This window comes from Kogia breviceps, chromosome X (genome assembly GCF_026419965.1).
Source record: "Kogia breviceps isolate mKogBre1 chromosome X, mKogBre1 haplotype 1, whole genome shotgun sequence".
Lineage (NCBI taxonomy): Eukaryota > Metazoa > Chordata > Mammalia > Artiodactyla > Physeteridae > Kogia > Kogia breviceps.
In genome coordinates, this window is record NC_081330.1 from 126502168 (window position 1) to 126529124 (window position 26957).

The following is a 26957-nucleotide window of genomic DNA, read 5'->3' on the forward strand; positions in this document are numbered from 1 at the left end:
GTTAACATGTGTTGTAAATCAACAAGAAGGAGCCAAAGGCATTCCAAGCTTACTTATCCCAGAAGCTTTTATTTTAAATCCTGTTAAGCAGAACTCAGCTGTGTTGTGGATTCATTTCTGTGTTTGTCCGATTTCTTTCCCAAAGGCCATGGTCATATGCATTTTTTTCCAGAAAGGCAATTCTCCCTTTCTTATCCTCATCCTCCCTATATCAATGTGAGAATGGAACTTTCCTGAGTTATCCATTTATCTCTATAGTAGTTATTAGTGAAACCTCTGCTGCCTTCGGGTTTCATAATATGGCACTGCCACCTTCTTTCAGCAGACACAGCTCTTCAGTGGATACACTGTAATTCTCATAATTGTTAAGTAGTTATATTACCCGTCTGGGTGTCAGCCTTTACTGACTATAGATATAAGAGAAGCTGTAGAATCATCTGCCTAATCATTGGGTCAAGACAGAGCCCTGTCTGGGTTCCTAGGTATGTCAATTGCCTCTCTGACGCTTCTTAAGTACTATGCGAGAAGAAAGTCGGGTCTTAGGTGATTAAGAAGGCATTGAGGAAAGCAAAATGTCCAGTTGAACTCACTCGTGCCCTTTTCAAATCATTTGCAGACATTCTTTTGGTCCAAATGCTGAACAAGACGGCATTGCCTATGGCAAAGAGGAGAAAATATTCTTGGATAGGTACCAATGGAACTTAGCATGCCAGAACACTAGCTGCCATTTATGTCTCTCCTACCATGTGCCGGCCGTGTGCTTGGGCCTTTATACATATATTATAGCTAATCCTCCATTGAGCAAGAGAGAGATCATCGTCCCTGTGTTTCCAAGGTGGAAACTGAGGGCTGGAGGGGTTACATGACTTACCCAGTGTTCCCCAGGGAACCTCCACTGAACGCTTGTGCAAGTTGTGCATTTGTGCATTCATGACTCTGGGTGAGGTGCCATGTTCCCCATAGTCAATGGCGATTTGCAGAGATATTAGGACACTATCCCAGCAGATGGCAGTAAAATATCTTGAGGAAGGGGTCCTTTTTCTAATTCACACAGAAGTGTCATATTGACTAGTAGTCGGTTCGGTCCCTTGACTAACAAAGTCCCAGCTGTGCCTCAAACTCAAACCAGCCTAACTTATGGAGAACAGAAATATAGAATAGCAAGTAGGAAAAAACAGCTCTGCTGGGGGGTCTAGCTTACAGTTTCCCAGCCTCCATACGATTGACCCTTGGGACCAGGTAATTTTGTGTTGTGTGGGTGCCCTGTGCATTGTGGGATGCTTTGCAGCATCCCTGGCCTCTACTCACTTGATGCCGGTAGCAGCTCCCCCCGGCCCATGATGCTGCCCCAGTTGTGACAGCTGAAAGTGTCTCTAAACATTGCCAGGTCTCCCCGGGAAGGAGGGGGAGCTCAAAATCACCCCTGGTTGAGAACACTTGTTAGCTTTACAACTCACTGATCATGTGTTCTTGGACAAATCTATTAATCTTCCTAAACCTGGGTTTCCTCATCTGAACTTTGGAGATAAAATTTCTTCAACTGGCACTGCACAGTCATTGAGAAAACTAGTTTATTACAAGGAATATAAAAATATGCTGGTAGCAGCAAAGTTGTACGGGAAGCAAGAAATGACAAGGGTTTCTAGACATCCTTGATCTAAACCTTGAATCAACATGAAGGACTAGTAACCAAAAATTAAAGCAACAGAGGAAATATGAGGAGAGCACTGCTTCCGTGAAATGGTTAGAAGTTACAGGAAAACAAGTAACTCACACAGCCATCTTGGACTAGAGTTAAGGCTGCAGTGTGGGAAAGTACTGACGAGGTCTGAGGGGAAATTGGACTATGTCCCCAGAGTACTGAATGCCTTTGTCAGGGGAAGGTGGCTGATTCTTTTAAGCCACGAATCTTCGGAAGGATTCAACTAAGGTGCTATAATCCGTGTTTTAGATCGGTTAGAGACAGGAAGAGGGTGAGTTAGGAACGTTTTGTAGGAATAGCAATATGGAAAACAGCAATTCACATTATAAATGTTTCCGTGTAAGAATGGCCTTGGTATTTGAATCACGTATGTTCTGAGCGCCTACTCTGCTCCTCTAAACCAGTGAGCATTGTTCAGGAATTTTCTGATTACCGTTCCCAGGATGCTGTGGCATCTAGGAGGTGGTGGGGGTAAAAAAACACAAGGCAAATATAGAATTAGAGAACACAACGCAGAGTCACTGCAGAACTTCAGAGAAGTGATGAACGTGGAGCAGAAAAGTTAGGATTGACTTTGTGCAGGAGATTGAATTTAAACTACGTATCAAAGGGTGTGTAGGGATTGAGTAAGTGGACCACATAAGCGTGGCATAGGGATGGGAATTAGCTGAAAACCCCTTCTGGTAGAAGTGAAAAGGGGAGGGAGAGGAACGAGAGAGAGGTTTCTTGTTCACGATTTTTTAAGTTGGTTTGGCACGAGCAGGTAAAGAATTCAGAGTGGGCAGATCGGAGTGAGACAAAAATTCAACTGTAAACTATAATCAAGAAACAAAGAATTTTTCAAGTTTCTCTCTTACCTATTTGTTAGTTTGTGCTAGATGTGTTATCTATCTGTTGGGTAGTTGTTATGGGCTGCAACAGGAGGAAAAGTGAGTTAGAGTGTCAAGGAGCTTGGAGGCTCACCCAGGCTCTGCCAGCACCTTGCTATGTGACCTTGTTTTTGTAAAACAGAGGAAGAGGAAGGAAAACAGAGTTGGGGTAGGGGAAGGTCTGAGCTTCCTCCTCTATAAAATGAATGTAATATTTCTTTTCTAATCGGTGCTGAAACTTCAGTGCATCACTAACTAATGGGATCTTAAAGATGTCTAAAAGAAAGACATTGAGAAAAATTATTGACTAGTCAGTGAGTGCCTTTGGAGGGGAAAATAGTGGTATTTTATTGAATGTTTTTGCTATCTTGTGTTTGGTTTGTTTTATTCCTTTTTTTTTTTTTTTTTTCCAGTTTGCTATTTGCTTTGCTCCTTAGGGGAAAAGAGAAATTCCCAAATGTAAGAAAGATTTCATTTCCTCTAGAAAGAATATTGCAGGGACATCATTGAAACCTCCTGAGCAGTTGTTTTTCAGGTTGTCTAAGAACCCCCCAGCATGGCACGGAATATGCGGTGTGAATTACACTTTTTTTGGAGAGAGAGTCCATAGCTGGCCTCCAGTTCTTCAAAGAGTCTATGAGGCAAGAAGAAGTTATGAGCCGCTGACACAAGGCCGGGATTACTGGCCTTTAATGAGGCGCATGCCTCTAGCAAGTGGGCCTTTGGCTTTGGAACTGTAGCAGGACCCACGCCTCGCTCCCCTCACCCTGGTCCCGGCCCGGCTTTGGAGCCAGTTTTCCCACATCCCCGCTAGGCCAGCTCTGCCAGCAAGAGTGAGCGGCGGGGCGCCGCCTGGAGCCCGGCTCCGGGCACCACTTCCCTCGTCTGTAAAATAAGGACGACAGCAGCAGTGGCTTCGGAAGCATATAGTGAGAGGGAATTGAAACAGCCTGTGGAAAGCCTCCAGTCCAGTGACTCTACGTGCTAAACTTAAAAAAAAATTGTATTTTATTGAAGTATAGCTGATTTACAATGTTGTGTTAATCTCTGCTATACAGCAAAGTGACTCAGTTATACATATATATATTCTTTTTCATATTCTTTTCCATGATGGTTTATCCCAGGATATTAAATATAGCTCCCTGTGCTCTACAGTAGGACCTTGTTGTTTATCCATCCTCTATATAATAGTTTGCACCTGCTAGTCTCAAAATCCCAATCTATCCCTCCCCCACCTACGTGCTAAACTTTTAATGTCAATAAATGGGAGCTCTTCATATTCGGATCAGAAATGATCTAGGATGCTTATTTAGTAGAGATAAATGTTTTCTTGATAACATTTGGAAACATAACATTGGCTGACAATTAAATAATGAACCAAGCCCAAGTACACATTATATTGTGCACTCTTGGGCAGTCATAGAGTTAGATGATAGATAGATGATAGATAGATAGATAGATAGATAGATAGATAGATAGATAGATGATAGATAGATAGATATGCTGAAACATGAGGGGTAAGGGTAGAAGCCGTCTGTGAGCAAGTCTCCTTCCCAGATTAAAAAACAATAAAATAAAACCCAAATGAAACAAAAAGGTGTTAACAAACCACAGCAGCGTGGTCTGCAGCTGGAATCTGTGTGCAGTTTTACAGAGGGATTGTATTGCATTCCCAGAATAGCAACAAGAGAAGGAGAGCGGAAAAAGCGTTCTGGACTGTCCTTGTACTAAACATTCTTTGCAAAGAAAACAAAATCTTCCGTTTGACCATGTTTTTTTTAAAAAAGGAGAAACCCCTGATATTACTTTAAGAGGGGAAGGGGAAGCACTCCAAATGCCTCTGAGTTCTAAAGGGATGAATTTGAAAATGGTGCATATTTGATTTTATCCTCAGCCATGAATTTCCAGGAAGAGAAATGAAAAATAACATGAAAACTTGTCAAGTTTTGTATCAGTGAAATGAAACAAAGAAAAAACGTAATTTAACAGTCGTACATTAAGGGCACGTTCTTGAAAATTCCCAGTGTTTACCACATGAAATCATTTCACTTGGCAGCAAACCTGAAAACAGCCTCACCTTCTAAAAATAACACACCCCATGTGCCATGCTGGGCTTGCAGGGCTGGGTGGCCACCAGCTCAGGGCTCCACAGGACAAGGTCGGGACTCAGGAGGCTTCGTCTCACCTGTGAGTCAGGAATTTTATGCTGGGCATCCAGCTGCCTCTTTTTTTTTTTTTTTTTTTTTTTTTTTTTTTTTTTTTTTTTTTTTGCGGTACGCGGGCCTCTCACTGTTGTGGCCTCTCCCGTTGCGGAGCACAGGCTCCGGACGCGCAGGCCTAGCAGCCATGGCTCACGGGCTTAGTTGCTCCGCGGCATGTGGGATCTTCCCGGACCAGGGCACGAACCTGTGTCTCCTGCATCGGCAGGCAGATTCTCAACCACTGCGCCACCAGGGAAGCCCTCAGCTGCCTCTTGAAGGCTGTGCAGATCTTCCCAGGCAAAGGATCCTCACCAAGACAGCCACAGTCCCCATGCTTTTCTGGGCATTCGTAGATTTTCAACTAATTTCAACAAGAGAAATAAAAATTGGCCGAGACCGGTGGTTCTCAACCAGGAGTAGTTTTGCCCCACAGGGGACATGTAGCAATGACTTTCACCGGGCCCTTGCCGGCCTTTCCTGCAGGACCTTCTGCCTTGCTGAGTGTCCTGGCGGGCCTTGGCGTATTTTTCATGTTTCTGTCTTTGCATAGCGTGTTCTCACCACTGTGAAGGTGCCCTCTGCGCCAGTTCCTCTCCTTTCCAGCCCAGCAAACTCTATTCTCCTTCAAGGTTTTGTGCCAATATTGCCACCTCTTTGAAGTGTCCCTGGTGCCTCCAGAGTTGATAGTTTCATACATTGTACCCAATGCTTGTAATTGATAACTTTCTTTATCCTCTAGACTGTGAGCCCTTTAAAATAAGGACTGGTTTGCGATCGTTGTTGGAAAAACTTTAGAATAATCAGAATCCGTGCAAAATGCCTAGCCTAGTGGATGGATTAATAGAGAGATGACGGATTGATGGATGAAGGGATAGACAGAGGGATGGATAAGATGGTCAGTTGGATGGGTGGACATCAGCATTTTTAAGGAGCAGACAGGATAGAAATTTTATATAGTACCAGTTTCACAAAAATAACAGTTATAAAATTTTACTCAGTGTGCTATTGAGATGACCACTGAGCTATAAGCTTCAATTCAAGATATGAAGCAAAAGGAAAATGACGATGCTCTTCATGGATTCTGACAGAGATGATGTAGTCCTTGCAGCAAAAAAAAAAAAAAGAGAAAGTAAAAGGATTCTATTGATTATTGAACCACCTGGCATTTTGAAAAGCAAAAATCCCAACAGTCCTTGTATTCTCTGCTTCTATAGGTCACTGGGAACAAAATGACATCTCTAAACTTGGCCACCATATTTGGACCCAACCTGCTGCACAAGCAGAAGTCATCAGACAAGGAATTCTCGGTCCAGAGTTCAGCCCGGGCTGAAGAGAGCACAGCCATCATTGCCGTGGTGCAGAAAATGATTGAAAATTATGAAGCCCTGTTCATGGTAAGTGGCCCTTCTTTGGCAAGACATCTCAGTCAACTGCCTATCGATCGCCTCTTGATGGCATAATGAAACTGAGGCACAGCACCTTCTGCTCCCACAGTGCTGGTCATTAACCGAATTCACTGGAAGCCAGGCAGTTAATAGAAATTTACATGCCTCTGATGTCACTGTAAGTTTGTGATTTCATGTTTAAAAAAACATATCCGAATTAGAAATTTCATTTTGTTGTCCCCTAACCAATGGTCATGTTTTGGAATCATCTAATTCTTTATATAGCAGCGTCCTTGCCCCCCAGATTGATAAAACTCTTCTTTTTGGAACTATACATGGCCCTCGTGAATTCATGTGTTTATAACCATCCTCAGCAATGGCACCTCCTCCAAGGTCAGTCTGGACATTTTGCGTCCTGCATGAAGCTTTACCTATCTTTCCTTTGTCCTTCTTGCGTCACTTTGCCATGTCACTTCTCTGTCCCTTGAACTCTATTACTGTTCCTATTGATGTTTACCTTACTCAACATTGTGTTGAAGTCATTTTTGACTATTTCCCCTAGTAAATTATAAACGCATTTAAAACACAGGCTGTGCCCTTGTTATCTCCTCTCTGTATCCTCTGTACACGTTTGGAAGGCCCTTCATCTGACAGGCACTCAGTAAATGCTTTTTAGATTTGCATTGAATTACCAGGTCCTGTTTTCCTTCAAAAAACTGCATCGCTTGCTCCAGCTTCCCTTGGATCATTAGAACAAATGCCAACTCTCTTCTATGTCTATTCACCACTCGTATTGCATGTCAAAATTTACAGGAACTTTCTCCATGATTCTTCTCCAGTTTCTCTTTTGAATTGACAAATGCTCACCATAAATCTTACCGATTCCACTAGAGCCTTTTGTGGCTTCTTCAACCAAGTATGCTAGTTCCCTCTTTTGAATTTCCTTAATATTTTCTCTATATTTATCAAATGGCTTACATTAGATTTATTTCCATCCTTGTCTTGTATCAGTTATGTTTTGTGCATTTGAGAGCCAGTAGTTTCGAATATTTGCCCTCTCTGTCTCACCTTTGTGATCATGACCAAGTAATTCAATATTCAATAGGCATCAACTTCAGCTTTTGTGAAATGGGAAAAAATTAAAATATGACCCATTTCCCGGGCTGGTTCCCAGAATCATTTGATATGCAAAAGCATTCTGCAGACTGCAAAATTCTATGCAAATGTTAATTAATAATTGTATTAGTTGGGCAACACAAGTTGGCTCAAATCTTAGTACTTCAGCACAACAGACATAAATATCTTGTTCACGTAAAGTTTAATCAGATGTTTAGCGGACAGCGTTCCAGGTGGTGATTTAGGGACCCCAGCTCCTTGCATCTTGAGACTCTTCGATCCCCTAGGACTTTATGGGCCAAACCTAGAAGGGGCATCCATCATGCCCACTCCAGTCCCATTGGCCAGAACTCTGCCACAAGCCACACTTAACGGCAAGGGAAGCTGAGACATGTATTCCTGCTGGTTGCCCCGGAGGAAGTGAAAATGGATTTCCACAGTGAAAAGTTCACTGAGGTAGGATGGTGTCTTGCTCCTCTTTGAGTCTCTGAGGCACTGCCCATGTGTTGCATGCAGTAAGCTCTCAAAAAAAAAGTGGAAACATTCATGAACTCTATGTAAATCTCACCCTTCAGCCACAATCCTCATAATTAATTGCATATTTGGATGAATCAGATGTCTGAATTTTTCAACATTTTCATCAAGTTTTAAGTCGTGTATCATCTTGCCAAGTAGTCTTGGCATACTTCATGCTCTCTAGATTTTTTTTTAAGACAAAATAATACCTCTTGTCAATCTTAATTCCATTCTCCAAATTCTGTATTCTAAACAGAGTTCTTTATGTGAAACCGAACCATCAGGTGTTCCTTTTCACCTCAGATACTAACAGATCTCTTCCCGGCCTCCTTGAAAGTCCAGTTGCTGCCATTTTAGGTGTGTCATTCCTCTCCTTCCATTTCCTGCTGCCTGGATTATTAAGAACAGTAGGAGAACATCAATACTCCATCTTTTCCAACATTTTCCAGATCTGATCTTTGTTTCCCGTTCCCTGTAGAAACTGATATCGAGATTCTCTTGGGTAATAGCTCATATTTGTGTCCCCCAGTTGTGATCTATACTTCTCAACGAGGCCTTCCCTGGTCACCTTGTCTAAAACCCAGCCCCCCTACCACAGCACCACCATACACACACACCTCACTTCCTGTTCCCTTTCCCTGCCTTTTCTTCTTAGCACTTGCCGTTACCAAAAAGGGTTTTACTCATTTCTTTTGTTTGTGTTTCCCCATTAGAATGCGAGCTCCCTGACAGGGTGAATTTCTGCTCATTTCCACCTAACTTCTTTTTTTAATTAATTAATTAATTAATTTACGGCTGCGTTGGGCCTTCGTTGCTGTGCGAGGGCTTTCTCTAGCTGCGGCGAGCGGGGGCCGCTCTTCATCGCGGTGCGCGGGCCTCTCACTATCGCGGCCTCTCTTGTTGCGGAGCACAGGCTCCGGACGCGCAGGCTCAGTAGTTGTGGCTCACGGGCCCAGTCGCTCCGCGGCATGTGGGATCATCCCGGACCAGGGCTCGAACACGTGTCCCCTGCATCGGCAGGCGGATTCTCAACCACTGCGCCACCAGGGAAGCCCCACCTAACTTTCTTTACTGCGTTACCCCTATGCCTGGTACATGGTAGAAACACAAGAAATATTGGTCGAATTAATGAATGATTCAATGGTAGCTCTGTGACATACGATTTCCATATTACTAATCCTTACTCCTTATGAAAAGGTTTGGGTATGGAAGAATTAAGGATACCTTTCTCAGAATAAGTTAACCATTAACGTAAGCATTCTTGATCTCCTTAGAAAGATTATGAGAATTATGTGTTGAGGAAAGGGACAAGGAAGTAGGAGGAGAGGTAAGACAAAGATCCCAAGCCTGTGTCAATAAAAAGAAAACTGGCTCTGGAACCAGAAAACTTTGCTATAGTCCTATCTTTACTATACATTAGTTGTGTGACCTCATCTTCTTAGATTTCCATTTCTTTAGTTATCAAAGGACTAGGTTAGAATGAATGATAACCAAGATCCCTTCTAGTTCTAAAATCTGCATGGTTCTATGCCCTAGACCTAGCTTCACCTCTTTTTAAAAATTAATCTCATCACTTTGTAGATTCTTTTGGCATATGTGGCATTTCAGAATCTAGTTTCTTATACCAAAGCTGGTGGCTGGTTGGCAAAGCAGGTCTGTGTGGACGGACAAAACTTCAATCATGTCGATAGCTGTTTCATTTTGGTTTGTTTTAAGAAGCTTTCAGAATTAGCACAGTAATTCCAGACAAGGAAGGAAGAAGCTAGACAGGACCTGATGGGTAAAGGTGGTTAGCAATTGTGCTGTTTCACAGTCCTTGGAAGGGTTTCCAAGCTCAGGGAGGGAGGCATCGCTTTTCATTGGCATCAGAAAGGAAGACTTGTTAGAAAAGGTGGCTGTGAGTTTGTCCTTGAAGGCAGAATGCATGCTAGAAGCAGCGATTCCATTGAAGAACTGATGGAAGGGATATAAAACCCCACAGAGGCCTGGCAGGGACCCAAAGCTTGTTCTGACTGTTACAATGTCCTTCATTTCCTCATGTTGGACTGCCTCTCCCAAGTGGCCAGTATCCAAGTTAATGGGAAAGGACAGAAAAGAACCTGGCTTGGTCCCATAATACAGAAAAGATAACCAGATTTAGAGGCTGACACACAGTTCGAGAGTGTGGCTAGGACAGTCTTTTTACCGGTTGTTTGCTTTTCAGGCACTGGGTTAGAAATCCTAGAGCTGGAAAGAGGTCATGATAAGAGCCATCATGATCACTCTAGCAAGAGACCAAGGCAGCAGATCATAATCGTGGTCCAGCAACTTGAACGTGAACAGTCGCAAGAAAACTCTGTCAGACATTCAGATTCCTGGGCTGCACTCTAGAGAATCAAGCTTAGTAGCACTGAGATGGGGCCCAGAATTGTGTACTTTCTAATGAATACCTCCAGGGCATTCTGATAGTTTCCTAACCGCATCTTGGGAAACTCCCAAGATGGTGGGAAGACCGTGAGCTTTGGAATCAGCTCCCAGAATTCACATCTCTGCTCAGCTATGTATTTGCTATGTGATCTTGGCCCTATGCTTACCTTCCCTAAGTCTTCATTTATTCTGTTGGAAAAAAATGAGATGAAGCTTTACAGGATTATTTTGAGAATTAGAAATGACATCCTAAGGCACTTAGGACAGGAACTGACATATACTAGGGACTCCAAAAGAGAGAGAGAAAGAAAGAGAGAGAGAGAGAGAGAGAGAGAGAGATCACTGCTATTATTATAAGAAATTGATCAGGTGCCTGCCCTATCAAAGCACCTCCAGGTGTCGCCTTCGCAGTAAAACCTACCCTCACCACGCTGTGTAACACTGCGACCTGCTCCCACACATATATACTCCTAGCCTTTATTCTTCTCTTTCTTTTAGCTCTAGCGCTTATCACCTTCAGCTCACTGTATATTTACTTATTATGCTTGTTGAAACCTAATAGAATGCAAACTTTGTGAAGGCAGGGATTTTTGTTTGTTTTATTCACTGATATCCACAGCACCTGGAAAGTACTTGGCAGAAAATGGGTGCTTGGTTAAGTATTTGTTACAAAAACGTACTGCGATAATGTATTGCTAGAGAAAAATGCATTTTTGTTGTTTGTTTTTGGTTTGGTGCCCATACTCCTTAGATCCCCCAAACTTTAAATCATAAGCCTCCATTTCTGATATCAACAACTATCTAAAAATTGGAAAACATAAAATGATGCTGTCTCTGGGAACACTGGAAATAAGAGAGAGGAATCATGCGTATCTAGAAACGGTCAGTGTTATCACTGTGAGGCAGAAAGCATTCACCGGCTCAATCATGAACACGTTAAAGGTTCTGAAAGTTGTGCCTTCTGTAATTGATGTCGGAAATGCCAGAGAAAATTCATCGTGGCTCTTGGAATTACTAAGAGCTTCAGAGCAGAGTGGAGAAAACAGTCAGCTCAGCCTCAGGGCTGTTACTACTAGGGCTTCTTTTTTGGAGAGAGGGAAAGAGGAGAAGGCACCGCCCTTGTGGGCTGATGGAAAGTGCCGAGTGCTGCGGAGACGTGGGAACGCCAGTGCGTTCCCACCCTGCTGATTGGTCAGCCTGAGCTGGGGATTAGCATAGCGCACGTGGGAAATTTCCAATGAGAGCTGCTGGGAGCAAGGGTCAGAGGCTGTGACGAGGATTCCAAGCTCCGAAGCCAAGCTGTGCTCTGTGTTCCCTTCTTTCCCGGCACAAATTACATTTCCTTAAAACTCCTCTCACATGCCAAGTCAAAAGGACTCAAGCAGTAATCCAGGTCATCGAACAAGAGACCACCCCCATCCAGATAATTATATATGATTTCCATTTCCCTTTTTATATAAGCACTGTTTTTAAAATAACCACTGTTTGTGTGCCAGCGGTCGGGCTAGTCATTATGCACATCAACAGCTTCTTCTCAATTGCGCCACCATTTCACCAGGAGCGAGCCAAGCTCGTCCGCCTAAGTGATGCAGCAACTGAGTGAATTATTTCTACAGTGTGATGCCTCCCCTCACAAAAGATGAGGTGCTTTAATGTGACGCCTCAGCTATGGAATTCATTTGGCTGGCGGTGGGCGGGGGGGAATATTGTAACCAGTTTGAAAATGGGGCGGAAAAGGGGACCTTCAACAGCAGTAATCCCTCTGGGCTGATCATAACACCGACCCACGTGATGTCCAGGGCTGAGCTGTTTCCATTTCCTTTAACCTGTTGTCGTGGAGCAAAGACTGCTCCTCGCTCTTCACCTTCCTCGAGTCATCCCGCATCACAGCTCCATGAGTCCTGGGCTCTTCGACTATATTTGTTCAATAATGCGCCCCAACTGCCAAAAGCGCTGCCTGGCATGTGTCAGGCACGTGAGAAAAATTTCTTGAACTTAATGCATTCTGCCCTTTAAATGCACTGAGACCTCCTTATATAATATTAAGCCATCCTCCACACCAGAGCTAGACAAAAGTTCTAGGCTGGGCCTGCCCATGTTTGAGCTTTTACTCCCATAAATAGCCAAAGTGATTTCTCTTGGTGTGTTTGTTAGCTTAAAAAAATATCATCATGACTTCCAATGACATGACTTCTGCTGGGAACTGTTAGAGTTTTAAATGCAAAGCATCCTTCTCGGTTCAGTGCCAAGTGGTGGACTGGTGTGTGAAACACCTACACAAGTACGGTACAGTAGGATTGGGTCCTGGGAAGTGCTCTTTCACATGCCCTTAATGGTTTGTTATGGTGACTTAGAAAATGGAGAAAACTCAAACCATTTTCCACTCTCTCTGGTTTATGGAATAAAATACATCATAGCAGTTATGCCCTAGGCAATCATTCAAGGTTTCATCTTTAATTTGATAGGGTGGATTTTAATTGTGACAGTTTTATTCCTTCATATGTGCGGTGTTTACATTTTTTCTCTGAAGCAGGACAGTCCGAAGTTCTTTTGATTTTTGAAATAGCATTATCCTTTGAAGGAATATATGAAAATCTAAGGAGTTGAGTCTCCAGATAAAAACAACCATAAATGGTACCGTTAGAAATTATCTTAAGTTACTAAATAGTTGACTAAAACACAGTAGATTTTTAACATCTTTATTGGAGTATAATTGCTTTACGATGGTGTGCAGATTTTTTTTAACATCTTTATTGGAGTACAATTGCTTTACGATGGTGTGCTAGTTTCTGCTGTATAACAAAGTGAATCAGCTATACATATACATATATCCCCATATCCCCTCCCTCTTGCGTCTCCCTCCCACCCTCCCTATCCCACCCCTCTAGGTGGACACAAAGCACCGAGCTGATCTCCCTGTGCCATGAAACGCAGTAGAGATTTTGATTTGAAACAATAAATTGTAAGGGAAGAAGCCCTTTGGGATGGGTTTGGTTCCTTCATTTAAATGTCCAGAATTGGTTGATTTAAAAAGGCAATGTGTTTTTCACGATCCTACTTCTTAGTTTTCATTTCACTATATACAAAATTCCAGAAGAAAAAAAATCTTGATTATTGAGTCATACTTTTCATTTTTAGAGTTTTTCTGTTAATGGAAACAGTAGTTTAAGAACTTGTTAGAAAAATTCTGGTGCGCCTCAGTTGGGAAAGGAAATTTATCTTCCAACTCTAGAAATTAGAAATGAGTAGCAAGGAAATTTTGCTAGAGCCTGACATCGGTACTACTTATAAGTAGAGAGAAGCATCTAGACAAAGGCAACATAACCAGTGTACACCATGAAGACCAATAATTCTGGGTTATTTATTATTATTATTTGTAGCCATTCCAACAACGTTTATTCAGCATCCATTGCATAGAAAGCACCACCCTACCCTGTGTTCTGGAAGCGTATAAAATTGAGTGAGTGAGTGAGTGGGTGAAAGGTTGTGGATATGCAGGTAGGAGTTTCAACTGCAAGGTGGAGAACAATCAACTATAGGTGGTGGCAAACATCAGGATTTATTACCTCACATAATAAGAAGTCTGGGGGCACAATTTTAGCAGCTCACTCACACTTATGCTCTCTCTGGTCTGCCATCTTTAGCTGCAAGAGACCACAGTCATTTCCAGCACCTCTTGCAGCTATTATCACACCCAGTCACAAAGAGATGTTTTCTCTCCTGCATCTCTTGTCAATATGGAGGAGAACCTTTTCCAGAAGCTTCTATAAGACCCCCCCCCCCCTTAGGGTACCTTGGCCAGGATTGGCTTATATGATCTTGGCCTAGCTGTGAAGGAGGCCAGCTGACAGAGAACTGCAACCTTAAGACCCTCTATCAGTTCCAGGTGGTCAAGTCAGATAATCCCTGCCTTCTGATGATGTGACCAGCCCAAAGACTTGAGGTCTGGCACAGGAGAAAAAGCCAAAATGGAGAAGCTACACAGAGTCTGGCTTCAAGACCATTGTAATTGAGGGGCCAAGAGGTCATACACTGTAACTCTAGAACTCAAGGGGTGGTCAAGAACGGAGACATATAGAGAGGAAATCCCATAACTTAGTTACCCAGCAGAAGTGTTAGGCAAAAGAGAAGAATGATGTTTCTTTGCAAGCACACAGGATAAGAGGTGGAAATTGATGGCTGTTAGTCAAGAAAGAAATCTCAGAACAAACATTGACCATCTCCAAGTTATCTGCTTTTATTATTTTCTTTTAAGTGTTTAACTTATTATTTTGTCTATTTCCAATAAAATCTTTTATTCTAAAGTTCTTTGCAACTGGTCAGGTACTTTCAAATTTGTTAGCCCTGTTGATCCCCATAACATCTCCATAAAGGCAAAGGGGGCAGATAGGATATGCCCGGATTTTCAGATTCAGGAATAGAATCCTAAAGAAGATGGTCGACGTGTCCAAGTTTATATTAATTATAAGCAGCAGAGCCAAAACGGGACCTCGGGAACTATCGATTCTTGGTCAGCTATTCTTTCGACAGCATCCTAATTACTGAAAAGGAATGCATATGTGAATGATCTGCGTGGATATTTCTTCTTACTTACTGTAAGCTGCTGTTTCTATTCAGCTCTGACTTTAGTTTCTCTATTAAGTATCTAAATTAATAGAAAATGAATGCTCACCCAATCGAACTGAGCCAGTAGTTTGAAATTTTTATTAAATAATAGGAAATGAGATGTGCAAATGTGGACAAAGATGACAGGAATTATTGGGAAAACAGCACTGGATGCTGTAGTATGAATATTAAAAGTCAGTTCCAGGCATCGTTTCAAATTCTCTACCTTTATTTTCCCACTGGTTCCAATTTTCTGAACCATTCCTTTATTAAAAAACAAAAACAAATGTGGTTTTATCATATGAATTTTGGAAGCTGCCTTAAATCAAAAGGGGCTATAAATAAGCTAATTAAAATAATGGATTATGTACACTGTAGTCAGTCTTGCATAATGCATAGGAAAATAGTATCTACTCTTCCTGCAATACATGGATCCACATTTTTAAGCTATATTTTTTCACTTATTTGTAAATAGCGTCTCCAAGCCAAAATGGTATCGTGAGTCTTTTGAAAAGAAACTGTGGATAGGTTTATAGCACTGACCCTTTCTATTTGCAGTTGTTACCAAGTAAAGGTCACATATGCTACAGAAAATAAGCCTCAGTAATTATAATTGGTTGGGAATAAAGCCTAGCTGAATGAACAAAAACTCTGAATTGCAGAAATTATGCTATTTCTGCAAAACTTTATGGCAAGTTATTTTCAAGTAATGATCCTTCCTGTAACCTATTCTAATAATGTGTGTGAGTTGATAATTTATCATTAGGCACACCATATACTCTCAGAGAACTAATCTTGTGATGTGTGCCCCACGGTGAAGGCCATGCACTCCAGTTGTTTATTCTTAGTGGGAATGGATTCGGTACTTGGAGCAAACTTTTTTATTACATGTCTAAGCATAGGAAATTTTAAACCAACTGGACAAAACTAGAAATAGTCTTCCTAATTTGCTCATGGAAGATTCTTTTTAAAAAATTCAATATATACATTTTGGGCCTATATTATTTTTTGCTTTGCTGTTCATTTTTTTTTAACGAGTTCTCTCTCTCTTCTCATTTGCACCCTTTGAATATTACTTTTGGAAAAACTGATGTAATCAAGTATATCTGTTGGGTCATGTTGTTTGTCAAAATTATCAGCCTTTGTATTTATTTAATGTATTCAGTATAGTAAGAGAACAATCTCTCAGGCTGGACCTAAAAGTCCTGCCCCTTCTCTTCTCCTTCCATTCTCATTCCCAGGCCATTGCATTTGGTCACAGAGCTTTAAATGCCATCTATATGTGTCCCCCAAATCTCTATGTTCAGCCCAGGACTCCCCTTTAACCCCAGATCCTTATTCCCGCTCACCTCCTAGATCTTTCCTTCATGTGGATGTCTCGCAGGCCTCTCAGTCTTATCCCAAAGCCACAGCCCTAATCTTGACCCCAGCCTCCTCCTCGTCCTGCAGCTTCTCTACATCAGTTAACGGCAACCCCAGCCTTCCCGGTGCCTAGGCCCCAAACGTTGAAGTCATCCTCTCTTCTTCTTCCTCTCCCACGCCCTCTCCCTCTTCCTTCTCTCTCTCTCCATCCAGTCAATTAGCTCATGCTATCGTCTCTACCTTCACTGTCTCCAGGATCTAGATGCATCTCATCCGCTCACCATGCTGGTTCGGCCCTCCAGCATCTCTCTTCTGGATGTATCGACAGCCCCCATCTGCACTCCTGGCTTCACCCCCTTGCTTCCCTACAATCTCCTAGCAACTCAGCAGCCAGAGTGATGACAAGTCATGTTAGTCCTCTGCTCAAAACCTCCAGGGGCTCCCCACCCACTTAGATTGAGAGCGGAAGTCATTATCATGGAGTAAGACTCCACAACATCTGGCCTTGGTTACCTGACCTACTTCCTACCACTTACCTTCTTCCTCTCACTCTGTTCCAACCTCCCTGGCCTCCAAACTGCTCCTGATTCAACATCTTGCTAATTCGTTCTTCCTTCTGCTTGGAATGATTTTCTCCAATTCCTTCATCTGCTACATTGTCAGTTTCTCTGACAATCCTATTTAAATTGCACCCCCGGCCCAGGATTCTTCATTGCCCTTCTTTGCTTAATCTTTCTCCGTGGGATCCATGCTATGTTTTCTGTTTATTTGTTTCATGCCAGTCTTCCCATATTCACTGTCAGCTTCCAGGAGACATGGATTCTTGTCTGCTTGGTTTGCCGCTGAATCCCAGCATCCAGTGCCTGGCGCTCAGTAAGCACTCACCAAATATTTATGCAACGAATTAAAGGAATGAGGTGGGGAAAGGTCAGTGAGAAGCACAGCGGTACTGAGGTCGCGGGCGTGTGAGGATGACTGCTGGGGAGGAGATGGGAAATACAGATTGACGTAAGCAAGCAAGTAGAGGGCTTTGATCAAAAGGGGTTTTGATCAAGTGTCTTGATCAGAGCATTCTGACAACCACATAGAGGAGAAATTTGATGTCCAAGTTGAAGGAAATAGTACACAAGTTAGCAAGCTGTTGTATCAAAGCCTCATCAAGGATGTATGTTTCTTTTCAACTCAAAGCTCAGACTAGCTTAAGGAATTTGGGGGCTCACACAGCTGAACAATCCAGAGCAAATGTGGCTTCGGGCATAGCTTTACCTAGGGCTCAAGTGATGTCAAGAGAGCCCTTTACTTTCTCTCCATTTCTTGGAATTGTTTCTTCGATTGTCAGCACGATCCTCAGGCCCTGAATCCTGTCCCTCTGAAGTCTCTGGGAAATTCTCACAGCTTTTCATTGCTTCTGCTGAAGTCACCTGCTCATCGCTCAGGCAACCATGGTAGTCTGGGAGGGGAATGATCATTGACTTAGGCGAGGTTACACCTCACCCTCCAGCTGGAGGGTGGGGAGCAGTTAGTTCTCCAGCGGGAACTTGGGGTATGACTGTTATAAGAAGAAGGAAATGAAGGCTGGTAATGGCCGACAGAGGACCACTCCAAAGGGGTAATGAAGACTCAAACTTGCATCATTGCAGTTGGAATGGGAAAGAGAGGGAAGAAGTAACAGGCATCACGGAGGTGAAATCAAGTAGATCTCCCAGCTCTGAACAGGGAGGGGAAAGGACACAAAGAAGCTTGAAACCAACCCAGATCTTGAGCTTGTGTGACTAGGGTTTGGCAATGTCACTGATGACGATTCAGAATGAAGATTTATGAAAGGACGAAAGCATTTTGTTGCTCTTTCATCCCTGTTTTTGTTAATAAAATTGTTTCCAGCTTCTTAGAGCTCAAGAAGAATTGAGTTCTGCAACAGGCCGAAGGCAATTCTTCCACCACCACTCGTTCTCAGAAGACATGTCCCCACAGTATTTAAGAGTCTTGTCTCTGAGCCCACATGTGAGAGAATCAGACTGAAAATGTATTTTCCCTCAACAGTTTGAATTTCCTTTGCTTGAGCTACCAGCATCTACAGAGTAGAAAACCACTGGAGCCGAGTTCAATCTTTTCTCCTAGAAAAAACTTCTACATGAGTCATTTAGCATTGTAAGGTCATCTTCTAATGCACCGAGGATTAGGCTTAGAGAAACACATGAAGCTCATCTATAACTCTAGTGAATGCCTCATCAAATTATGAAGCAAGAAACTGTTCATTGTTGATAGACCAGGAGGCAAGAAAGGAGTGAAGGCAGGCACTGAATGACAAAGTGGCATGTGCAAATGTACTAGTCAACATTTTTTTTGAGCGTTTTCTATTTCCCAGGTGCTTTTCTAAGTTCTCAACATGTAGTAAGTCCTTTACTCACCACATCAGCCCTTTGTGGTGAGTACTCTTATTATCTCTAGTTTACAGATGAGGGCGCTGAGACCTGGAAAGGTCATATACCTTGCCAAAACTCCCACACCCAGCAAATGGGACTGGGACTCAAATACAAGCAGTCTCCGGGCGTTCCCTGGCGGCACAGTGGTTGAGAGTCCGCCTGCCGATGCAGGGGACGCGGGTTCGTGCCCCGGTCCGGGAAGATCCCACGTGCCGCGGAAAGGCTGGGCCCATGAGCCATGGCCGCTGAGCCTGTGTGTCCGGAGCCTATCAGTCTCCAGCTTCAGGGCCTGTCCTCAGTAAACTGGTCCTCTGTTCCAGAGCTGCCCAAGGCAGTCCTAACTTATGCCTGTTGTCTTGGCATAGTTCTAAATATGAACTCTAGAAAGTGTCCCCATTTGGACAATAAATCATAAACACCATTCCTCTTAACCGTGATCTTTCGCTTATTCAAAGCCAAGAAAATCGAGTCTGAACAACAGAGGTACCCAAATGGTTACGCTGTATCTCCAGTCGCAAGTGGGGTGACAATTCACCCCCCCCCTTGAATTGAATTGACTATTGAATATGACTATTTGGTAACCATCCAGTTTGTCCTAAGAATGAAACTGGCTGTATGGGTTGGTGTAGGTTTGGTTTTAACCAACAGATCGCTCTGTTTTCTTACAACTTTTAAGGCACCCTTTTATATGCTATTGTCAAGTTGCCAATGACCGAAGTCCGCCTCTTTCTGGAGTGGTTTTATTTATTTATTTATTTTTATTTTTATTTTTATTTTTTTAACATCTTTATTTGAGTATAACTGTTTTACAATAGTGTGTTAGTTTCTCCTTTACAACAAAGTGAATCAGTTCTACATACACGTATGTTCCCATGTCTCTTCCCTCTTGCGGGTTTTATTTATGCTTCAACATTTGGCATATTTGCAGGTTCCCCCGGATCTCCAGAATGAAGTGCTGATCAGCCTGTTAGAGACCGATCCCGATGTGGTGGACTATTTACTCAGAAGGAAGGCGTCCCAATCTTCGTGAGTACGCCCGCTTTGCCACCTTCTAAAGCCACCTTGGGGATTTCCATTTTCATTTGCAAACAGTTAGAAAAGTTCACATACCTCCACGCACGGTGACTTGAGTGGAACTTTGGTGACTTCCTGGCAAATCTGATCAATCCACCTAAACAGAAACTGCTTGTCTTACCAATCCACTCATCAAATTAGAAACTGCTTTATGGGATTTTTCTGTTTCATTTTTCTTTTTCTAGCCCCTTGAGGTCCTTTTGACTGTGTTTACTGGGAAAAAAAAAAAACCTACTCAATCACACTGGCAGGAAGCTCAGGAACTGACAGTGATGTGCATCAGTGATTCCACTTCTAGAATCCTAAAAACTGCGCTCAGGGGCCCCTAAGGCTGCGCCTGGATGCGTCTTACGTGCGTAACTTACCAACGGGACGGATGCATTAGCAAACCACAAGACAGGCCCCAGCCAAGGCCTAGGTACCCAGGAAATTAGAGATGCTCGCCCTCTTAGCTCTCCCACTCTTTATAGGCAGCATACCTGTGAGAAAAGTGCTCGCCGGTCTACACGAGCGCCCGCGTTGGCAATGAGGAGAATACAAGCCTTGCTGTCGGCGACGGTTAGCCACCATTTTTCCCCCAAAGGAGAAGCACTGAATTTTCCCATTAGTCAGATTTTATGACTTATCTTAACCATTTGCTATAGAGGCAGAGTGTATGGGGGTGAACTTTAACAAAGCTAGTTAAGGGGATAATATTGCGGCATGAACCAGGAGTGATGTTGCCACCGTGGCACCAAACCTTAAATTTGTGACAGGAAACGTTTCCTCCGTGAAAGTATCATCTTATGCTGTGCCTGTCAATCTACCGAATCTCAACAGTTCTAACACACAGTTTCCCCCATGTTCTATCATCTCTGAAATTGAGCTTAATCTTATAATCAACAGCATGTCTTAAATTAATTCATCGCATTTTTTCCCTCTCAGTCATACATAAAATACTGTGATGGTATGTCTTATTCAATGGTATCTCAGAAACGTGGACACATGTTAAATTCTTCTTTTGTACTGATGTCGAACCTGATGTACTAATTTTCATTCCAAACTATTTCAGGTATTGAAAAATTACATTCTTTAGAGGAATTTGGTGGAAAGGAATTGCACATTGTTTTGCTCTGTGTCCTGTAGAACAGGGGCGGATTTTTAAGTGGATCGTCCTTTCAAGAGCACTTAAAAAAAATCCATTTCTGTGCCAAGCATTACCAAGATAAATTCTGCTCCAAGTAAGACGTTCTGCCAGGATTCAAACCCTAAGAGCCCCGAGGGAATAAAAATGTATTCAAATTGTATACATGGGCTGGTATGTCGTGGTCTTGCTTTTCATATCAGAGAATTGGGCTCACGTAAAATTCTCCTAGATTCCTAACTACCATCAAGGTGGAGATTCTAATTTAAACAAACAAAGGGCTTTTCTTCATAGGAGATCTTGTGTCACCAGAATTTAAAGGAACCCACTTATTTCCCTCCCCTGTGCAAGAAAACAGACATGGCAGCCTTTCTCTTTGTGAATCCCCCATTAAGCTGCCTTTAAAACACTTCTCTGTGGGAAAGGTAGAAAACACACACCTAAAAAACCCACTGATTTTTGACTGATCGGATTTCTGCTTTTCTATGACATTTTAAAATATATGAATATTATACTTTGAAGAATAGATGTTAGAAGTTATTTTTATGTGGTTTTCAATAGGCTCTTTGCATATAAATGCCAAGAAGTGAGCCTTTCTTTCTCTACTCTTAGGAAGAGGAGGAAGCGTACATATTAAGCCCATCCCAAACTGTACAATGGTGCAGCCTCTTCTGTTCCCTGCCCCTACAGGAATAAGAATTGTAAGGCCTAGGCCAGCTGACCCTACACCAAGATCTTAGGTGAGTGTCAGGGTTTCAAGAAAAGGCAGGTAAGCTCACAGGAGCACTGAAGATGTCAGAGACTAGCACTATTGAACCGAAAACATTTGGAGAAGGCTTTCTCAGTAAGGAGGAGAAGGGAGTGTTTGGTTTTTTCCTCCAGGTGCAGGTCAGGTAGCAGCCCAGAAGGTTGATGACGCTACCATGAAGTGAAAATACATACATTAGTAAATAAATATTTATTTTTAATGGCCTTTTGAGGCTTGAAAAGTCCTAACCCTCGCGCTGTAGGTAGTCTCTTCTTGCTTTAAAGGCGTGCTTCTCAAACTTCACTGTGCGTCCAGATTACCAGGAGATCTTGTTAAAATGTTCTTTCTGAATCAGTAGGTCTAGGGGAGGGAGTCTGAGAAACTGCATTTCTCACAAGCCCCCAGACGATGCTGTGATGCTGCTGGGCCATGATCCAGACTTTGAGTAGCGAAAGCTTAAAATCTCAAGGCATATTCTTTTCTTTTTTCAATGTTTATTTTATTGAAGTATAGTTGATTTACAATGTTTTGTTCATTTCTGCTGCACAGCAATGACTCATTTATACATATATATATATATATATATGTACATTCATTTTTGACATTCCTTCCCAGTATGGTTTATCACAGGATACTGAATAGAGTTCCCTGTGCTCTACAGTAGGACCTTGTTGTTTCTCCATTCTCTGTATAAATGCTTACATCTTTAAGAACTTGCAGACTTGTTGAAGGAGGCCTATAAGGGTGAAGATGATATGTGCTGAGCCCCTGGTTCTCAGCCTTGCCTCCCGTTCGAATCACTTGGGGAGCGTGAAGAACAGCTCTGCCTGGGCACCCCCCCCCAGAGATTTGGATTCATTTATTCCGGGGTGCAGTCTGGACACTTGGACTTTTAAAAGCTCCCCTGTGTTTCTCACAAGCAGCCAGGCTAAGAAGTGCCAGCTGAGAGCTGCCCCATTAGACACTACGTATTTACTGTCATCCGGGGACTTGAGGTAGGTGATTTGTTACATTCCAAAGGGGTCTTTGTGTTGACAAAGAAGGGAACCAGCGCTCCAGACCATAGAACCACGTGGAGTTTCGATATCTTCTGAGAAGAGCAAGGACTTGCGGGGAACTTTGTAGGCTGGAGAGGTTGTCAATAGGCCTGGATGTTTGGGGAGCTTGAATCAGGGCCTGGTCATAAAAGTAAATATGTCAGCTGGCTGAGGACACGATAAAGAGGCTGGCCAGCACAGAGGGCAGAAGCCCTTAAATAGCAAGCTTAGCAGCGGTGCTTAAATCAAGAAGCAGCGGCAAAGAATTACAGTGTTGATAGATCATGGTAATGACAGAATACAGTGGTGACAAATTATAGTACCCCAAATGCGAGACAGTGCTGGCCACACTGACATGTCAATGATCCATCAATAGCACACCCCTCTGTGACATAACGTGCTGGTTATGAGCTTTGGATTCAGAGCCAGATTGCCTGAGTGCAAATGGCAGTTCCACTGCTATCAGCTGTGCGGCCTGGGGTAAATAAATTCTTCTCTCTCTGTCTCAGTTTCCTCATCTGTAAACTAGAGAGAAAAAGTCACACTAACTTTATGGAGTTGTTCTGCTATTAGAATAGAATCTGGTTTTTAAATAAATGCTTAGTGCTTATTAGTGATGATTATCACGTTACTTAGAATTTCACCATTCTGTTCATTTACAACTACTTACCGAAAACTTGGGTGTCACTAGATTCTACCTTGCTGTCCCTGAGATCACAACCTATGAAGGCAATGTGGCACGAGAGAACCCATCCACATTAAGTTGTGGCCCTGTCTTGAAAGGCAAAGCTCACCCGATCTAATTGGCATCAGGATGGTGGCGTAGTTCTGGAACAGACAGAGGGGTGAGGGGGAAAGTCACTGAAGTTGGCAACATGACCTGCTCGCACCAGGCCGGGTAGATTTCTGAAGGGACTGGAAGCGATTGCGTTTGCAGGTCATGAGGTCGAGAACCTGGATAAGCTGTGGCACAATGGGAATGGACAGAATTCTTGTTCCGAAGACCTTATTTAGTGAAAACTCAGCTACAAGAGCTATAAAAGGTAAGAATGGAAAGGATTTGCAGGAAGACCACAGAGTGGGAAGCAACGGTAGCTTCTAAAATGAATGATCATAAGTGCAGTGATACGTACGAGCTGCCTCATTATTCTCTTCCGACCCTTTGATTTTTTTTTCCTGAAGCTTCTGTTCTTTGCCCTCAGTTCACATACCTAAATAAGGTTTTAGATTCCTGTGCCCCACGTGGAAACTGCACAAGATTTTATCTGCAGTGGACAAGTACGTTTTCAAAAGAGTGTCAAACCAAGAACGAGAACATATTCATCAAAATTCCTGTTTGGAAAGATAAAACATTTAGTGATATTTGGGAATTTAATGTTTTGATTTGAGTCTTTTCCCTTCTTTATGTGCGACAACAGAATTGGGGGAGTGAGAGGAGGATTCATTAGTTTTTCTTGCGCTTGTCTACTTACATTTTTGGCTTCAGCTAAAACGGAATGCCAAGAGGAGATTAGAAGAGATTTATATTACTAACAATGAAAGACTTCCAGGTTTTTAATTGCTTGTCTGCTGTATTTACTAGAATTATGTGCTCTTTTCTTCAAAGGTACTTAAAATAGACCCTCCCCCTTGATTTAGGGATGTAGGGTAATAGGGGATGAGAATGGAGTCAAAGAGGACAAAGGATGTTAAACGCAGGCATTTGCAACAGAACACAAGTACAGTATCACGGCAGGGCAGGGGCTAGGGTGAGGGGAGTGAGGTGCAGATTTTAAGGGTGTGTTAAAACGGTCATCAAAATGAACAATATTGAAGCGTAGTATTTTTTAAACATCAAAGTTAACACCAAAAATCTCTGATGAGCAAAATATCCACACATTTTAAAAGACCCGGGTGGGGCTTCCCTGGTGGCGCAGTGGTTGAGAATCCGCCTGCCGATGCAGGAGACACGGGTTCGTGCCCTGGTCCGGGAAGATCCCACGTGCCGCGGAGCGGCTGGGCCTGTGAGCCATGGCCGCTGAGCCTGCACGTCCGGAGCCTGTGCTCCGCAACGGGAGAGGCCACAACAGTGACAGGCCCGCGTACCGCAAAAAAAAAAAAAAAAAAAAAAAGACCCGGGTGAATTCTAACGTCCACGGTGCTGGCTTGATCTCCTGGTGGAAGTTCGGATCCATGTCAGCTTCTCTTTGGAGCAGGGCGCATTTGTCCCTCGGATTCTGCATAAGGGATGCTTTGCGGAACCGAGCATGTGAAAACCTTCCATAGGTCCGGAGCTACTGTGGCAGTGGATGCCTTTCCTGGTACCGCTAATCGTGTCCGAGATGGTCACGTGCTTTGAGTTCCAACAGACTGAGGTTTATCAGTTCATGGCTGAGCCAAGCACGAAGCCAATGCAAGTTCGAAATCCCCCAAGGTGTTTCTCACTGGGGTTGCTCAGTGAGGGGCTGGCCACTTCCGGTGATTGAACCGGAGTTTTCCATTTATCCACAGAACAAGTTCTGTGCTTCCAGCTGCAGTGCAGGCCTGCCCACAGTACCCTGCCAGCGTGTTTACACCCTGACCTGGAGGGACCAGCTAAGGGTGAGAAAGTGATTCGCTTTCCGCGTCCATCTCATGCTCGTTTGGTTGCCTGAGACTGGCCATGCATGCTGCGGATGGTTCCGGGGCTTTCAGGTCTCATGGGAAAGCTCTCCATTCGTGGAAGCGAACCCGGCTCAACTGGCAGTGTATCCACTCAAATCCATGAAATTCCGAGACATAGAAAGAGGGAACATTTTGTGCCTCGAAACGATTTCTCATCTAGTGAATCACTGGTTAGAATAAATATTTTAGATAGATGCATGAATATCTTACTGCCTTTACTTGGAGTGCTGAACTTTAAATTGTCTTCCTAGAGTAGCATCATTTTAGAGGCAAATCTTAGAGACGACGTTGGTGGCCGCTTGTCTCATTTTCCAGAGGGAGGGTCCCGGGTTGGTTTCCAATTGATGGAATGAAAAAGCGATGGAATGACACTAAAATTTTTTAAAACTCTGAACTGCCAGTGTTATAGTGAGAGTTCTGAGGAGTTTTATTTTGTTTATTTTGTTTATGAATTGGCGGGCTGTTGTGTGGAAAGACAATTCTTGGGCATGGGTTCTTAGGCACCTTTGGCCACCATCTTACTGACCTCTGCCAAGAGAATAAAATGATAAATAGGAGATACTTTAAACATATAAAAGGGCCACCAACTCGAAGCATAAAACAAGCATTTTACTATTGATTTTTAATCATTTTGAATAGCATTTATGAAATAAGTTTTAGGAGTCTCGACCCCTAATGCCGGTACTGCTAGAAAGACATGTAATTTTGATATCTCCTCATTTCTTTGGCTCGTCTCTAGACTTGTGATCAGAAACAAGGAGAGTTGTTTACAGTAGCGTAGTACAATTTCTGCCACATAATGGACTCTATATAAATAGCAACTTTTGTGCTTCCCTCAGGCCAGGGGGTTACTTCACACGAGTGTATATACCACAAGCTCTCTGCCACGGGCACTCAATCAGTATCCACTTCCACGGGCAAGTACGCTGGCTGGGAAAAGAGGTATCACCTCTCATGGGGTGTCCCCACCTGCCCGTGTCCCTGGCTGTGACCCCAGCCACCCTGAGGAGGTTCATGGTCTGTGTCTGCTTCATTCACCTCTACCTCCAGGGATTAGCTCTAGCCACCTCCTCCAGTTTCTCCCCTGGTTGGGGCCGCAGCTGTGGTGACTTTGGTGGCTTGACTCAGGAGAATGACACAGAAGAGCAGAGAAAGGCAGGTTGGCCCCTCCTGCCCCCGCTCCCCTCAACACGTTCTGATCCATAACCAAACAGGACCACCACGTTTATACCCCCGCTGCCAGCCAGGGCTGAGGTTTTGGCCACTCTCTGTGGTTTCCCTCCTGGTTTGACTCTTACTAGATCCATAGCCCACGGTCACATCTGTGGGTTGAGGGAAGGCAGGTGGGTTTGGTATCTGGGGTTCTCAAATTTCCCCAAGCATCACAATTACCTGGAGGGCTCTTCAAGCCCTACCCCCAGAGGTTCCCTTTCAATCGGCCAAGCCAGCGTCGTGGGCTGAACCCTGTACTCAGAAGCAGCACCCACTTGGCTTAGTGATCTGCTGTCACCATCTTGAAATTCTAATCAGGAGGTCCAGAATGGAGCTTGAGAATTTGCATTTCCAACAAGTAATGCCTTTCCCAGGGGATAGCGATGCGGCCGCATCAGAACCACGGAGTGAGGTTTTGCAGAGTCAGCCCAAAGGACAGAGGCAGAGGACAGTGGCTCTCCACCTCCTCTTCTCTCACCTCTGCTGGATCAGATCCAGTCACAGCCATGATCCTGGAGGAAAAAACAATGTGACA

The 26957-nt window shown here is 43.4% G+C and overlaps 1 protein-coding gene across 10 annotated transcripts in view; it reads left to right on the forward strand.

Moving 5' to 3' along the window:
* The window catches only part of ARHGAP6 (Rho GTPase activating protein 6), a 493354-nt gene that overhangs the window by 455734 nt on the left and 10663 nt on the right, over positions 1 to 26957 (forward strand). For all 10 annotated transcript variants that reach the window (XM_059050088.2, XM_067023539.1, XM_059050087.2 and 7 more), the window contains 2 exons: positions 5987 to 6166; positions 19514 to 19611. In XM_059050088.2, coding sequence (XP_058906071.1) covers positions 5987 to 6166; positions 19514 to 19611 — 278 coding nt within the window. The remainder of the gene's footprint in view (positions 1 to 5986; positions 6167 to 19513; positions 19612 to 26957) is intronic.